Here is a 16,822-nt window from a genome sequence, read left to right as displayed (position 1 = left end):
ATCTAAAACATGTGCGAAGCCACGAGAAGTATCACCTCGCCTCGATTGCTATCAGCTAAGAAAATTCTCGCCATTCTTTGGATGGTAGAGCTACTGTTGTAAGTTAAAATGATGTTGCTGTTATCTGCAAACTCTATTTGTTGTTGATAGTGCTAGAGAGCTAAGCTTTATAGTTATTGAAGTGAAGTAGATATTTTCAATATCTGGACTTGAATGTGACCGCCGGAGATCGCCACATGACGTTTATAATGATGTTTATCGTAACGTTGAGCTGTCTCCCTTATTTCACCACTTTGAAGAAGTTTAGGATGATCGAGCTCACAAGGGAGTTCGCTGCTGAGCTCATGTAACTGACCATGCTTTGGGGGGTTTGTTGATTTTACTTTTCCCTGTCGAGCCGCCAGGGCACACGTGTGTTGCATATGTAGCTATACGTGTGTTCCGCAAACCTCGCGCGCAGTCTGTGTCCCGATCTCGCTGAGTGTCACACAACTGAATGTTATCTGTAGATGTCGCTGTTGATCTAGCCTTGTTTCATGTTGGTCGCTTGCTTCTCATACATGAACCAAATTATATCTACATTATTAATGTTATTTCTCTCATTGTTCTTACTCTACAAAGGGAATGTTTGTAGGCCATGCGCTCAAATAGAAATTTCCGGTTACCATCTAACTCGCGATCATATGGAAACCAGGTTCGAAAACTTATCAAGCCTGGTTTCCACATTGCATAGCTAGTCCATATATTCCATATATTGTATATCTTATATTCCAAATATCCTGTATAGGCTAGATGTGGCGCTGTGAACTATTTACTACGCTAAAGAAGTCCTTCAACTATACCACTTTATAAAGAACTATCGTATACAGGTGTTTAGTGTAAATTTAAGGTAGTAGTCTGAAAATTTCTATCGGTTACATCATTTCCACTTCAATGTGTTTTTTTTTTTTTCAATCATGTCAACTGCTTTGCCCGTTTTAAATGAACATTTATCTTGAGGAAGGACTGAATGACCTTTTTTTTCCGATGACATTTTTAAAACGATCGAGTCCACCATCACGGCCGACTCAACGGGGAATTTTTCCACCCAGCTGCGAAGGAAAGAGCTGTTTTCAACAGTTTAGAAATGAATATTTCTACACCTCAAACCCATAAAAAAAAATAGATCTTTTCTTCCGGATCTTCAGATGTTAAGTACTTAAACTTGACCAGGGCATACACAAGATTCGTTACTTTCATGTTTTTAAGGTGGCATTTTTTTCCATATTTAAGGCCAACGACAGATTTTTTGTCTTTTGTTTTATTGGAAGGTAGCGTTGTAACATTACAGTTTTTCTTCATTCGCAAATACCTTTTGTCTTTATTTATAGCTTTGCGGATATTTGCACATTTCTGTCGTCAAAACAAGCGCTCCTTGTGTAAGGCCGCTTTAATGGCATTGATTTTGAGTTTTGTCTAGCCACGATATTTTGAGTTGTTTATGTAATGTTTGCCAGCTCCACGCTGTTGAGTCTCTCACACCCACGGGATTCCAAGGGATTAACGGCGTCCCTGTTTATCTCGTTTCCTAGATATACATTATAAAGCTCTGACCTGCCAAGGGGATCATTCTCGTGGCATTATCTTCGTTTCTAAGTGAAAACGGGTTCTTGAAAAAAACTTATTCTTGCATGTCACAGCTGGAATTTAGCCAGTTATGTTATTTTATGTCAAACCATTTTCTAGGTGTCGGGTCGCTTTGTACTTGTCTGATCAGCTTTTATTCTGGCGTGACCCTATTCTATGCTTTGGACTGGAAACTCATACATGATTTGGAACAAAACCATGCAGGACGAGAATAGCAATTCTCTAAGGAATCTCCGCCCTACTGTTCCGGAAGGTTTTTTCTCGAGCATTGCGCGGTTTTTGAATCTGTTGTACGTAAATAAAATACCCATCCGCCGTTTTCCGCTGCTTTTAACGAATATTTGTCAAAACAACTCTAATGCAAGAGTTGAAAGCTTTACCCCACTGGAGTTTACAATAAAAACAACAGAAAGCAAATAGCGAAGAACATAAGCTTTTCAATTTTTTGACAACCTCCTGGATTTCCTGCTAAAGCATTACATGTTTTCAAGGTTGTCGTGTTAATCAAAGACGTGTCTGTATTAGTGCTATCAGGACATTAATCTAATCAAGGATAATCAGACGAAGCTGTGGGTCACGCCTCGAGGTGATGGCTCCTTAGCATGCAATCCTGTCTAGTTTGAATATTTTTTTTTTCCCACGATTGCGTGACAAAACGAAAAAATAGCAGTTATGGGCTTCGTACTTGAACGAGGACGCAATTTCGTTTTCTTGTTTCCGAGAACCACGATGGACACAAAACCACAAAAACAGGGGTTCGTTTAAGGGGCTCCTATTAGAACAAGAGTTTGTTGATGAAAGAGATGAACGGAACAATGATTGAAGTTTAGAGAGCACTCGGCCACACATAACTACAATAGGAGTTGCTTTTGTAAATCTTGATTTAACCTCTTCTAGTCACAAGCTTGGAAAATATACAATTCTTCTTACCACTGATATTGTTCAATGTTATTGTCCTCAGAATTTGCTCGTACATCGAGACGTCAGACGCTTTTGATCAAAGCGGGTGATTTGTCCCTTTTACCGTCTCCTCGCGGTCGACAATAAATATTTACTGGAAAGGGAAATTTGATGTTGACTTTGTTGATAATCTTAAAAGTCTTATGGAGCAAACTCAACGAAAAAAGGCCTTTCATACGCAGAATAAAAGAAACAACAGAAATCGGCGTAAAACGTATGAGAACATGATAGATCATGATATGCGAGATGGCCACTTTGAGATCGTCATCTCGTGGGGCGTGCTATATGATTAATAAAACTTTGCATTGAGAAGCGAAAGAGTAACTGCTGCTTTCCTGGAGAGTAAAAAATAACTTTACAAGTAGACACACCGCTATGTGTTTAAATTTGCAGTTTTTAATGTTCGAGTAGATTTGTTCGTGCGGTCTTAACAGATAGTATACCATACAGAGCGAAGAGGTGAATATGCTATCGGTGTGTGAGATGAAAATAGCAATTAACAGCATTTAGCGATATAAAACAGAACACGGGTCTGGTTTTTATCCTGTCTTTCAACTTTCGTCCCAACGCCCTTTCGTTGGTAAGATGGTGCTCCCTTTGTTAGAAAAATATTAAGCCCTCCAGTTATCTTCTAATGACAATGCTCGGTCCATTTTTGTGGGGTGTTCTAAATCTTGCAGATAAGATAAGCTCCGCATATCTCCATCTTGCAGTTGTCAAGATTGTGGTCACTCCAGATAAGATAAGAAATTTTCACACCCTAGTTTCGCCGTCAGTTGTTCTTTGCCACACAATTTTCTTCACAGTTACCGAGGAACCTTGATATAACGAAGGGGGATTACCAATACATGTTCGCTATAACGAGGTTTCATGGTATCGAGGTTCTTTTACATATATTTTGCTGTTACTGGGGCGAGGAAAACCGTTCGCCACACTGAGGACTTCGTTATATAGAGGCTCGTTAAATCGAGGTTCCACTGTATAAACCATCTGCTAAAGGCTCCACCACTTTGTAGACATTGCAGTAAAAAGCCTTCTACCATCCTAATTACAGGATTGAGAAACTCGGAGACCTAACAAGAACCTTAACTAGTTAACTATCCTTAACTGTGTACAACATCTGAACTCTTATCGTAACATGACAGACTGTCATTTTGAAATTGATGGATTAATCGATAATTTTACAGCCACAGGTCTATACAATGAAGTATATGTATATAAGTAGTAAATATGTAGGACTTGGGCATTCACACTGTAGCTCTGTCATGCAAGACAAACCAATGATGATCAGCAACGCACAACTTGATATTTTTTACGTGTTACATGTGGGTGATCAGTTATAGAAACAGACTTGAACTGACAGGCCTTATTAGCAGCTTGTTTTCACTCTACACAAAGGGATTATCACCTATTTTTTTATGTCTATGATAAACTGACGGATTAATCATAAATCTGCAATCTAATCATAGTCCTATTAAGATTAACCGTTATTTGATGATATTGCGATGATGCTGTATGATAAAACCAAATGCACAAAGAATGCATCACCTGGACATCCATGCAGTAACCATTTGCTTCATCAGTTTACATGACGTAATAAAGTTGTAGGTTGTATGGGTGTCGTTACCTACACGTTAGTCATTTCATCCAGGATAAAGCATACCTTAGGCGTGCCGTGATACTTCTAAGAAAACGAACTGACAGACACGACTAGCAGCCTATTTTCGTTCTAAAGGGATTATACTTCTTAAAACTAATGGATTAATCGGGCATATACAGCCACACATGATAAGATTATGAAGATATGGTCCTGTTAAGATAAACGGAACATAACTAAAGAATGTAAGTGAACATCCCAAAAGCTTTTTACGAAAACTGAGACAATTCTCGCGGGCTCATCAGTCCAGATCTATATTCCATGAGAGTATTGAATATGAAAATAACTTAACCTGAAACGCAGCACCAAGATCCTATTCAAAAATGACTGCCAATTTAAAATTGTTTTGCAGGCATTTCAATCAACCCAGCTAACCTCGTTTGAGAGTAAAAATTCTTTTGAATTATCAACTCAAAAACGAGGTTAGTTGGGCTAATTTTAATACTTACAAAATAATTTTTAATTGACAGTCATTTGTGAATAGAGTCTATGCAACTGTCGAAGATGCAAGTAAATTGTCGAATATTTTCCAATAATCCGAGACCCTCCAGTTGTGGAAATAGCAATTTTGGGCTCGACATCTTAACAAGTTACCACATTGTGTTTATTTATTCGAGAGGAATGCATGAGACTGCTTGTTGTAGGTGATCAAAGGCAACCTCAAAGTAAAGTGCAATGACTGCTAAAGATAATAAATCAAACCTGTATGTCTGGGTGAAACCACTTTAAGTTTTAACATCTGTGGCACTCTGTTAATCTTATCCTCCCTCCCTGAGAAAAAAGTGCAGACGGTAACTGCAACACGTTATGCATTCGGCCTTACGCAAGCACGTTCAACAACATTTTCTGTGAACAAGTCTATGCATAAATTAAATCATTTTAGATGTTTCCATTCGACCTCTTACCAGTATTGTGTTTTGAATTCTCTCACTGAGATAAGGTCAGGCTTGGCATCCAGGGATATCCTAATGCATGCATGGGAAACCGTTTCTCTTGCTTGATCCCAAAGACCCTCGTTCAAAATACTTGACCATTATTTAGTTGTCGTCATCTTTCTTTCCTTTTTTACAGGGCAGGGAACAGTCCCGAGAAAAGCCAGGCAGATTGAAGAGGAATTCGCTATCCCAGGTTTTAATATTTCTGTCTTGCAGTCTGCGGGATGTTTTAGACGACATTTACTTTATCATTTTAAAGGGTAAACCAGAGGTCTTTCCTTTACGGTGCCCCTCTCCACCAGGTGTATAAGTAGCTGCCGGTGAATTGGAAAAAAAGAACTTACTTTTTACAAATGACTATGTAATTCAAATGATCCATCCAGCCAAAAGACCTTTAGACTTAAAGCAAAATACTAGCCAGTGGCAAAGTGGTCTAAAACAATGATACTTACCGTCTCGAGGTTAGAGAGATATTGTACTGGAGGTGGTGGACATTGGGGGTGATGGGGGCTTGGGGGTGGGGGCATTGATGCAGACCTTTTGACAGCTGGGCTAAAGGTGGACTGGTCAACAGGTTCAAGACCTCTGACCCTGATGATCCAGGACATTTCGCGATTACTTGTACAACGGCCTTACCACTAAATCCGTCTCGCTAATTGCGCTGTCGTTGTCTGTTCATCAGGATCATGTCCACAGGGTTGGATAGGGTACAGTGGATCGTGTTACTTGCCTTATGTCCTCGGTAAAACGTGGCAGGAAGCTAATGAAACCTGCCAGGAAATGGATTCGCACTTGGCTCTGTCCAAGAGTGTGGATGAAAATGAATTCATAGCAGTAGAAGTGGGCAGACCAGAATCTCGTGTCTGGATAGGTCTTCGCCGAAGTGAAGGCGAGTTTGTGTGGAGTGACGGCAGTAAATCTGACTTTACAAACTGGGGCCGATTCGAGCCTAAGGATGCCTCTGTTGTTGGTCGAGATTGCGTAAGTCTGCTTCCTGAAGACATTTTTTATTCATGGGAAGTGAGGAACTGTGACGATCGACAAGCGTTTATTTGCGAAAGAGGTAAGAAGACTATTATATTCAATACCAAAGTAATTCAGACGTCAATCACAACAGGTGATGTATTCATCCATTGGTATGCTTGCGCGCGAAAAGATGATCTCTATCTGATTGCTTTCACATATCGACTATTCTTGTCCAAATTCCCATTTTATATTCTACTGACTTAACTGCTTTTTAGTCATGTCCGGCAACTATCTATATAGGCATTTCGACAATGTACTGAAAATACATTTCTGTGTTCGAACCTTGCTACTGAACAAGTTTAAATCATTAGCACATATTACTAAACCGATGTTGGTCTCTAGCTAACAGATAGAAAAGTCATTCATCTACACCGTGACCAGTGATTACTAAAATGCTTAGTTGAACATGCTAAGTTTTTGTTGCCATAGCACGAAAATTGAAAGTTGAGGTCTCGAGCGTTTGTCATCAAGGGACTATCTTTATCTTTTCTTCAAACTGTAACTTAACAGTCGAATGACCATGTTCACAACTGACGTCGGCGCAGTGACAGCGTCACTATTTAAAGGATTTTTAATGGTACTTTTGACTGGTGTAATAGAATTTGGCAATTGCTTTTATTGCCCAACATTGTTTCGACTTCCTAACAGAAGTACCCGGCAAACTCATTTCGAATACATATTAATTGAGGTTGTATGAGATTTTAAGAGATAGAGGTCTTTCTCGTTCTATTCCTCTCCTTCAAGAACAATCGATCAGTTTGTAGTCGTCCAGTTCGCGCTGTCACGCGATGCAAATAGGCAACTATATCGCGCAGAGACCAAGTCAAATATTTCTCCCAGGAAAGCTGCCTTCAGACAGTTATTACATTCTCCAAGTACATTGTCGTGGTATCGAAAAAATAATTTGGAGAGGATATTACGCAGTCGTGAGAAGATATGAGTTTTATGTTCGAGTGGGAAGAAAAATATCTCACCCCGTGCGCTGTGATCACTCCCCGGGCCCACTCGTGAGATATTGTTCAGGCTACAAGAACATCAGTTTCATATTTGCGACCTCACGTGTAATGATGTTTTTATTGTATGGACCATATGGCACATCATGGAGATACATGTTTGCAAATACCGGTATTTACAAATAGTGGCTCAATCAGCAATATAGCCGGTGCAATCAAGCAAAATAAATCTAAAGTAGTTTTAAAGGAGCTCAGTCACGGTATTTTGAGATATTTTGGCCACATGCAAAATTACCTTGTAATGGTAAGAAACCTGAAAATAACAGTTTAATAAGACAGGAAAACACCAAAGACATAATGATAAACCATAAGGGAACAAGGATGGCCAAGGATGGAGAAGATTGACACGGATTGCAAACGACGAATCTGAAAAATTGAGGCTAAGCTTTTCAATATGCACAAACCATGACTGAGCTCCTGTAAGTGCTGAACATTACATGGAATTCATAGTTACATTTTTTGCAGCTGGCAGTCGATTCTTTCAAAAAGAATGAGATGGATGAGGGCTTGTTATTCTTCTTGGAAACAGAGCACGAAACATTTGATGATTGCTTGCCTTTCCGCTGGCATAATATCCTCTATTTCTGTTTCTTGTTACGTTTCGATAAATTTCCTGAAAACCTTTCTGCATCGTTTTTCGTTTTCTTCGGTTTTCTCTATTCAGAAAACACAATCACTTCGTCGTCGCTGATACTAGCGGCCGTCATTATTCCGAACAACGAAAATGAAGCGGGAATTGTGACGTCATTTGCCGATACAGTCGAGCCTACGGTTACGACCACCTCTCGTAAGCGACCAGTTTTCCAAAATACTAAAAGTGTGCAAGTCAAATCACTATATATGGAACCTCTATTAAGCGACCACCTCTCGTAAGTGACCGCGACCACTTTCAGAACAGTTTGAAATTTTCTTCTGTTTTAACATTCCGTCAATGACCACTAGATATATAGTAGAGCGTTATTTGGATAAGAAGGTGTTGTAACATTTATCGCATTCCTGGCTAAGTACCGCATTTTTTTTTTCGAAATTGACTTTTCACGTGAATAAAACATTTCAAACATGTGGTATGCCTCTGCAGTTACCATGTGCTAATGAGGCAAAAATTTTGACTCGGTCTAGTCTAAACTCTCGTTAGCGTACATCTAGGCTCGACATTTTGGTTGCTCGCTTAAGGCAGGTTCGATAGCCTGCTAACAGGCTCCCGGTGAGCCCGTCGCGCTCGCCGAAATTTTTTTCCGTCCTCGCCGGGCCCCTGCCCCGATCGCTTCGCTTTCCGAATTCTTCTGTTTCGTGCTCGCCAAAATGTTTTTCTGTCCTCGCCGGGAGCCTGTTTGCAGGCTACAGGTTCGACTGTATGTCTGTCGCGAGAGTGACATATATATCGGGAAATGGAACCGGATGTATTGCTTTATGGATTCTATTTCTAATAAATCACTTCTGTTCATATATCTGCTATGGGCTGTCATCGGGAAAGACCGAAGGAGCAATTGAGCTGTATTTGCCGGGCCCGTATGAGTAAGCCCTGTTCGGTAAAGTGTCCCCGGGTACGAAATGATGGCATGTCGAGGAAAAAGAAATAACAATATTAAATAAAAATATCCGCTATACAGTTAACCCACAACTACAAGACAAGACAATAATAAATTTGACTACTCCACATTATTTCAATTTTTCCATTTTGAATCACATTTCAGGCCTTGAGAAAAAATATTTCCAGCGTAAGGAATGTCCAGTCGAATCGAGACTAGTTTCATGTAATGCAAAAGTGTAACCACACGCAGAGTATTCAGATAGTTGGCAATAGATTTACAACGGCCACACGTGGTGCACATGTACGAAACCGACTCGTCCTGGCAACAAGTAATATATTCTACATATTCTTCGCCACATTTCGTCATCCGTCCAACTGCTCAACTTTGTGTGAAGGCACCTGCCAAATGTTTCGGGAGAGTCGGCTTCAAAGTCCGCTTTGTTCCATTTAAGGAGGGCCGGTCAACAGTATCTCGTACCTGCATACTTAACCCGTGCTAATGCCATGTATTCACACCTCTTCTTCTCTTTGCTCTTTTATTTCTTACTCTGATCTTACTTACTATTAATCATCACTTCCTCTTAGTCTAACTCCTGGAAGTTAAGTCCTCGTTTTGTCTTTGAAAAGTATGTACTACGATGCAATTGCTTTCGAAATAGAAAATGTAACAGGTTGGAATCTCATGCAAGTCTTGGCGGCGGAAATGATGGAGAGTACTGAAACATCGGTTGTGATTGAGAGCACGAGGGGACCTGCAGATGAGGACATCAAAGACAATCCAGAAGAAGTATCTACGGATGTTTCTACAGCATCAACAAAAACCGAGACAACGTCATCTACAGACGTTTCTGCAAAATCACAAGAAAGAGAGATACCATCTACGGAAGTCTCTGCTACAGCAGAGGAAACGTGGATGCCAATTACGGATGTATCTACAACATTAAGAGAGCCGGATAGAATTTCGATTGAGGTTTCTTCAGCATCCGGAAAGCATGAGATGTCACCTGCTGTTGTTCCAGTAACGTCACCTGATGTTTCTAATGGAGCTATTGAGAAAGCACCCGCGATTGTTTCTACCGCTGTTTCTACCTCATCGGACGAGCCGCAAACACGATCAACATTTGTTCCAACAACTGCGTACGAGATCGGGATACCACCTTCTGACGCTTCTTCTACACCATTGCACAAACTAGAGGAAGTATCGACATCTGTTCCCGCAACTATATACGAAACAGAACTACCATTCATGGATATTTCTACGACATCAGACGAACCCGAGATGCCATCAACATTTCTCACCACAACTACACACGAGGCTGAGTTACCACGTTCCGACGCTTCCTCTACAACGTCTCAAAAACTAGAGGAAGTATCTACACCTAATCCGGCAACTATATACGAAACAGAGCTACCGTTTATGGATGTTTCCACAACATCGACGGAACCCGAGACGCCGTCAACATTTGTTTCCACAACTGTGTACGAGGCAGGGTTACCAGTTTCCGACGCTTCTTCTACCTCATCAGAGGAAACGAGGATGCCTATTACAACATCAAAAGAACCAGACACAATTTCTATCCAAGTTTCTATAGCACCAGGAAAGCATGAGACATCACCTATTGTTGTCACAGCAACATTACCGGATGTTTCCACAAGAGTTGTCCAGACAAAACCGTCTACTGTCCAGGCGAAACAATACGAAACAGTTGTACGGCCTCCTGTCTTCCCTACTGGTTCGACAAAACCTTCTCCCACTACTGCTTTTAAGACAGAACCTGTGATTGAGGCTACTCGGTCGGAATTATTGACTGAGAGACCAAGTGAGGTTGGTGCTCAAGAGGGAGATAAGTGCAGAACTGGCACGCATGATTGCTCCTCTAATGGTAAATGTATACCGCTGGATGAGTCCTATGACTGCGAGTGTAACCAAGGGTTTGAAGGGGATGGAAGAATATGTGCAGGTATGATTATTTGTTTTGTTACTTTTTTTAATTTTCCCGTACCCACGTATACGTTGGAATAAGCCTTTATGTTTTTGTTTTTTTTTTAACGTAGAGCGACTCTTTCCCACAGAACTGTCTTTAGATCGCTTTGACCTGTTCTGTCCCAGGAAAATGCAAAAAGGCATAGAAAACAATATATTATTTTACAGCACATACGTTAAATTGAGTCCTTGGTTGCGTTGGACATAACGAAAGCTGTGAATTGGGTTTTAACTGTTATTTTAGCACTTACGAAATTCTTTACGTAGGTAAATAATAACCGCCTTTCTTCGCCCGTACGGAACCATGCACTGTAAATAGCAACATTTATGCCACAAGCATGATAATCTGAGTTAATTGTCGGGGCCTGATGATCCTTCCGGGTTCCCCGAATTAGGCCCAGAATCTATATGAGCCACGTCACTTTGTTGTATTTACGAATTATTTTATCGTTCTGCAAAGTAATCACATTTTAAAGGGTGATTGTTTTTTCTTTATTTCCTGTTTTAGACATCAGTGAATGCGGGAATGGCTTCAACGATTGCCATGCAAACGCGACTTGCCACAATGTACCGGGGAGCTACTACTGTCAATGTAGGGAAGGATTTGTTGGAAACGGAAAACTCTGTGAAGGTACAAATTTCATCATACCTCATACAAAATCAGCACTCTAGGAAAAGCACAAGGTGCAATACTGCATAGTTAAGTGAAATGTAAGAATGCAAGGAGGATCTGACTGATACAATTTCTTGGTTACTTCTTGGTTTTCCCATTTATTGACATAAATAAGTGCTGGGTCATTCAGAGGTAGGACTCAGCAAAGCGGCATACATTTTGAACATATATTGCAGAGATAAGAGTTAAATTTAACAATTAGGTAACGAGCTCGAGATTTCTAGAGCGACTAATCTAACTGTTTTAGTATAAATCTACTAGTCGTTCAAAACTTTATCTCAGTCCTCTTCGCAAACACTTCGAAAACTCAAAGAAGCGGCCGCCAATTTGTTAACACATTACTGGGCTCCGCACTATCTACAACAGAAGAGATAGTGAGTGGCGTAGCCAATCAGAAAAAGGAATTCGTGATAGAACGCTATAGTAGATTTACAGTAAGTTGAAATATTTTGTCATAGTGTTTAAAATTTTGTTTTCGTAATGCAATCTCTGTCTTTGTTTCTAATCTTACTAAACAATCAGGACAGCAGATTGAAGACGACTGGGACAGAGTGTAAACGACGACCTGAAACAGTCAGCTCTGTCTTCTTTTTTTTTAACTGAAGATCGTAAAGTAAGCAAACAATAGTTAATGAAAATAAATCTCACACCATCACCACGATTATTCTGCAGGGGCAAAAGAAACTAGTACACAAAAAGCTGTTGAAATTGCTGAGGGGCCAAGCGATGTTGCTGCTCAAGTGATAGATCAGTGTTTCACCGGGTCACATGACTGCTCTTCAAATGCCACATGTGTGCCTCTGAAGGGGTCGTATGACTGTATCTGCAACCTTGGATTTGAAGGAGACGGCCGAGTTTGTGTTGGTATGCTATTTCGTTTCTTGATATTTTGTTTAAGACTGTTAATCGATCATTGGTTAAATTTTTGTCACGCGATAATTGATCTTCTTAGCAGAGACAGGAGTGTGGTATTCTCCCTTATTATATGGGTAGCTGCGTGAGCGGGCAAGATGCCGCTGTCTTGCCCGCTAGGGATTTCCCGCTGTGTCCCGCAAGAACTGAAATTCTTTTTCCATACGGTAAATCCTTTATTAACCAAGATTGTTCGGTCAAAATGGCTAGATATTGGCCTTGTTCTTTTTCTGCTTGTTTATGGACCTCACGCTTGATCAATAATCCATATTTCTTGACCAAGCTAAATTGCCTAAACTTTGTCTGCCCAACACCAATGGTGCATAGCATTGGTGCATGAACGAACGGAAGAAGCTCAGACAAACGAGCCAGCGAACGGAAAGTTGGATTTTTTAAGTTCAGGTCACTTGCGCGCATAACCTTTGCAGTGCAGTGCTTTAAGGAATGATTAAAAAATTTTTACCGTGCAATTTGTCAGTCAATAGTGCTTCCCAAATGACAATGTAAGATGTATAATTACAGGTAGTTAGAAGAGAACACTGTTTCGGCGAAGAGTCACCACATAACCAAGGTAGCTAGTTATGGTTTATATCTTTGTTTGGGTATTTTCGCCATACGAATGCTTCTTGTTTCAATATGTCCTTGGTGGCTTTTACTGTAAGTGCAATAATGGATTCGCCGGAAGTGGTCAAGTTTGCAAAGGTAAGGTTAGGTCTCTGGAAACGTTTCTGAAAAGTGGCGACATATGTCCACCTTATCAACTTATCTTTGTTATATAGCACCGAAAATATTTTCACAAGGGAGCTGTATTTTATGTGCCTCTAGTGGACTTAATGTTACTGACCAGTAGAAACTCAACACCATAGTGAGAAAATAGTTCGGTAAAATAAAGTTTGTTTAATTTTCACAACAGTAAATTTCAAAAAAAAGGACAACCCTTTTCAGTTTTAAGTACATGTTTCGACAGTCACCTCTGTCATCGTCATTTACAACTGGAGTGAATTTGAATATACAAGTTAATATACAAGTTTTATACAATAGGTGTTACGTAGAATAACTTACATGCATAGCGCGAATAAAATACATGGAATTGAAAACTAAAGACCAACAGGCAAATGCAGATCAGAGAGAATGGTAGATTTTAATTTGGTGACGATGAAATGAATCGTGGAGCAAGAAGCGAAGCCCGCGCACATTCGCATTGGAAACTCGCAGCAACGCAGCTTTGTTTCACAGTCCTTCATTTAGTTGGCCTGTTCCTCACTTTCAGACTTATTAAAAGGGAGGAAAAGTAAACTCACTTTTGACACCTTTAAACCGTTATCCTGAACATGAAACAGGTTTTTTTCTGTCTCCCATCTGGTCTAGAGTTTCCATATGCGAGCATTTTGTCATCGGTGCGGGAGCAAGTATCGTTTCTCGCACCAGGTGTTGAGAGCTAAAAGGTAGATTGCTTGTAGCATAGCAATGCATAGGTGGTACTTGATGTTGACAATCGTTTTATAATCGACAACAGCCATATGAAAGCTGAAACTGAGATCATTAACGATATTGCCACTGCTAGACAAAGAAGATATCCTCATCTCGTGCCATCAACGCCACAATTTTAAAATAGCAGAGGGTCAAATTGCGACGCTGTAGGTACTTCCAAAATTAAGCCAAAAAGAAGGTAAATGGATGTCCAGCTGTACTTATCATACATTTTATACTAACCAAAAGAAGTTTCAGATTAAAGGCTGATACTGCAATTTTCTGGCTTCGTTGCATCATGATAAGCACCTCTTATGTAGACAAATTGGTTGTAATAAAGCAGGTCACATTTTATGTTGAGCTGATTTGGCTGAGGTCCATTTCGTTCGTTCAAAATAGTTCATGATCTTTATATAGCACGAATCTTTGCTTGTTTTTTCTGTCAGTTATTACAAATGATCCAAGAGATGATCACCCTGATTCGGCTCACCCTTTTAGCATGATCCAGATCATAACTGCAGGGATTATCCTTTTCAAACTTTTCTAATGGTGAAATTGCCTTCTGACATTTATTCAAATCTTTATGGAAAACAATTTTACGAAAGCAAAACGTTGAATATGAGTGAAGAAAGGGGATTGCATGGAAAAAGGTTCTTGATAGCGTGATATTTACAGAAATTTACATTTTGTGTGACAAATACATGTAACACTACAAAAGGTGAAGTGCTGTCAACACAATTGGACCTCCTGGAGGGGGTGGATCAATCTCTTGAGTGATATTCAAAGGTCAAATATTTTCATTTTTTTTTCTGTGTAAAATAAATTGCCGTCAGGAAGTTTTAGTTTCCGATTATTTACATCAAAATCCATGCATATCTTTTGAGATTTGCAATCTTTGCGTTCACAACACGTTCAACTAAGTTATGTACTTTGTGTTCCCAGGTTTTAGAAGTTGTTTTCGTGTTTACAAGTGTTTGTGTCGTTTCCACGAATTAATCAAGCATGATGACTTAACGGGTTTTGATTAAACTTGGTGGAAAGGTTCAAAAGGTCTATTTTGGATCCATTCTCGTGAGCCCTACCTTTGTGGTTACCCGAATCGGGAGTGGTTTGACAGTAAATGAGTTAATTATAAAGATAACAAGCTAAAGGATAGCGAAGAATGCTCACACCCTTTTGTGGTTGACGCGAAAAATCGGCTTGCTTATTCCATACTCGGTATTTTTAGGTTTTTAGACCCGCTATGTATCAGTTTTTGAGCATTCATGTGTTGGTAAATAATTATTTTTTAAGGCCTATTTATACGACAGAAACTTTTGACTCATTTCCAATATAACTGATACGCGTACCTAAAACAATGTCTCAGCGCGGATGAACCTTTATTGCGTAAAACGACCTATGCGCCATCCGTGCTGAGCCAAAATTTCACCCGTGCTCTGAACCAGGGTAAAATTTTGGCACGGCTCGGATGAGGAAAAGTCTTTTATAGGAAATATTTGTGAAAATTAGCCTTTGTTTTCTTGTTTTCCTCAGATTTGAACGAGTGTTCAAGTGAATCACCAGCGTGCGACATCAACGCAGCGTGCCTCAACACAGTGGGTTCATTTTCATGTGCCTGTAATGGAGGATACTTTGGAAATGGGAAGATTTGCCGAGGTATACAAATACTGGACCACGGCAGCATGATGCAACATCGTTACTCCCTTGAGCATGAAACGTCAAACTTGTGTTACCTCCTCCATAAAACATTGTTCTGGGTCCTCGTCTTCTAGATACCCAGGTCTAAGATGTTGTTTTTATCTTCTAAACGAAGTACAATTTTGAGCCACGAGTTGGGACTTCATTTTGCTTCTTCGCGACTCAAATTTACTTGAGTTAGGAAGGAAATATAACCTTTGGGACCAGGGTACTAGTAAACGAATTGCCAATTATCGACTCATGGTATTTGACTTCCGTCATGAAAACAGTGATCTAAGCTCCATTTCTTCCTTCTTGTCTCTCCTTCTTTCTTTTCTATCCACCTTTCCATTTCATTCAGCTACAAAACCATCATCTCAATGGAAATGTTTCCGAGTTAAAGCAGTTAACTGTTGACCGGTCCTTAGTTATTTTCTTAAATCTTCTCAATTTGGTGGAGCGTTAACCTTTTCAAATTAAAACTTTGAAAACTAATATTCAGGTTTATCGCCAAATTCGAAATACAATCTCGCCAAATAGGTAGGCTCCCAAACGATCGAACGAAGGCTTATGGAGTGGGGGTACCCTTTCGCCGTTCCACAGATTTTAGCCTCGTTCTGGCGTTTACCGTGATATTTACCGTCTTTAAGGACTGGAAATTAAGACGTTGATGATCAGCGAAAATTTGCAGCAACAGTTTAATTCAAAAGGCATTGCATGCATACCGGTCCTCTAAAATGTCTTTATCTCTCGAAAAATTTATAAGTCTTCCAAGTCAGGAACTGTTGCAAATACCGGGCAAAACCTCAATGAAAACAGGTCTTGAACGTGAATGATAGTAAGCTCTCTAAGCGCCAAATAAAAAACGGTGAATTTACCGGCAATACAATTATGACACCTTTGGGCTTCAAACTTATACTCATAGTTTTCTTTGCAATTACAGCACAAGTCGTCGAAAATAGAAGTTTATCTCGATGTTATCTTAGCCAAGAGCTTTAAAACTAAGTCAGTCAAATATTGCGCCAGCATTTGCATTGGTCAGTCTGTTCTTCCATTCGCAAACAAATCATGTGCCGTCTTTTGTTCCTGACATGACAATCTGTTTTCCACACCACTGTACATGGCCGTAACTTACTCTCTTATTTCCGTCAATTTCGCTTGCTTATTCTGTTTTTGTGAAGCTGTTACAACAACAGATTATGTTCCTCATGTATCCTTCCGTATATGTTTGATATCTGATTAATTGCGGTACGATAAAAACGAATACATCTGTGCAATGAAAGGAGATCAGTGATTAGCAGATAAGATTTAAGCTACTTTTGAGCTTAAAAGCAAACCACCTGGCAAAGCTACATGTA

The 16,822-nt window shown here is 39.9% G+C and overlaps 2 protein-coding genes across 14 annotated transcripts in view; both read left to right on the top strand.

Annotated features, from left to right (window-relative positions):
- LOC110058624 (uncharacterized) overlaps nt 1–16,822 on the top strand; it is a 147,400-nt gene that overhangs the window by 1,034 nt on the left and 129,544 nt on the right. For all 13 annotated transcript variants that reach the window (XM_089285180.1, XM_089285168.1, XM_089285178.1 and 10 more), the window contains 2 exons: nt 5,315–5,371; nt 5,861–6,241. In XM_089285180.1, the coding sequence (XP_089141306.1) occupies nt 5,315–5,371; nt 5,861–6,241 (438 nt within the window). The remainder of the gene's footprint in view (nt 1–5,314; nt 5,372–5,860; nt 6,242–16,822) is intronic.
- Nucleotides 6,405–15,723, top strand: LOC110058662 (uncharacterized). Its single transcript, XM_020765317.2, has 4 exons — nt 6,405–10,709; nt 11,241–11,363; nt 12,078–12,269; nt 15,321–15,723. The coding sequence occupies exons 1-4, from the start codon at nt 9,377–9,379 to the stop codon at nt 15,557–15,559; spliced, it is 1,887 nt and encodes a 628-aa protein (XP_020620976.2). The 5' UTR covers nt 6,405–9,376; the 3' UTR covers nt 15,560–15,723.

Source organism: Orbicella faveolata, unplaced genomic scaffold (assembly GCF_042242905.1).
Source record: "Orbicella faveolata isolate gen_17 unplaced genomic scaffold, um_ofav_v1 contig_13, whole genome shotgun sequence".
NCBI lineage: Eukaryota > Metazoa > Cnidaria > Anthozoa > Scleractinia > Merulinidae > Orbicella > Orbicella faveolata.
The sequence above is the reverse complement of the archived record's forward strand: the minus strand, read 5'-3'. Positions and strand labels throughout refer to the sequence as shown.

What these genes read in the sequence shown, in the direction of transcription:
- LOC110058662 (XM_020765317.2), top strand. Translation starts at nt 9,377, where the DNA reads ATGTACTACGATGCAATTGCTTTCGAAATAGAAAATGTAACAGGTTGG. An exon ending in GGATGGAAGAATATGTGCAG is followed by an intron (nt 10,710 to 11,240) that starts GTATGATTATTT and finishes TTCCTGTTTTAG; the next exon opens with ACATCAGTGAATGCGGGAAT. An exon ending in AGACGGCCGAGTTTGTGTTG is followed by an intron (nt 12,270 to 15,320) that starts GTATGCTATTTC and finishes TGTTTTCCTCAG; the next exon opens with ATTTGAACGAGTGTTCAAGT.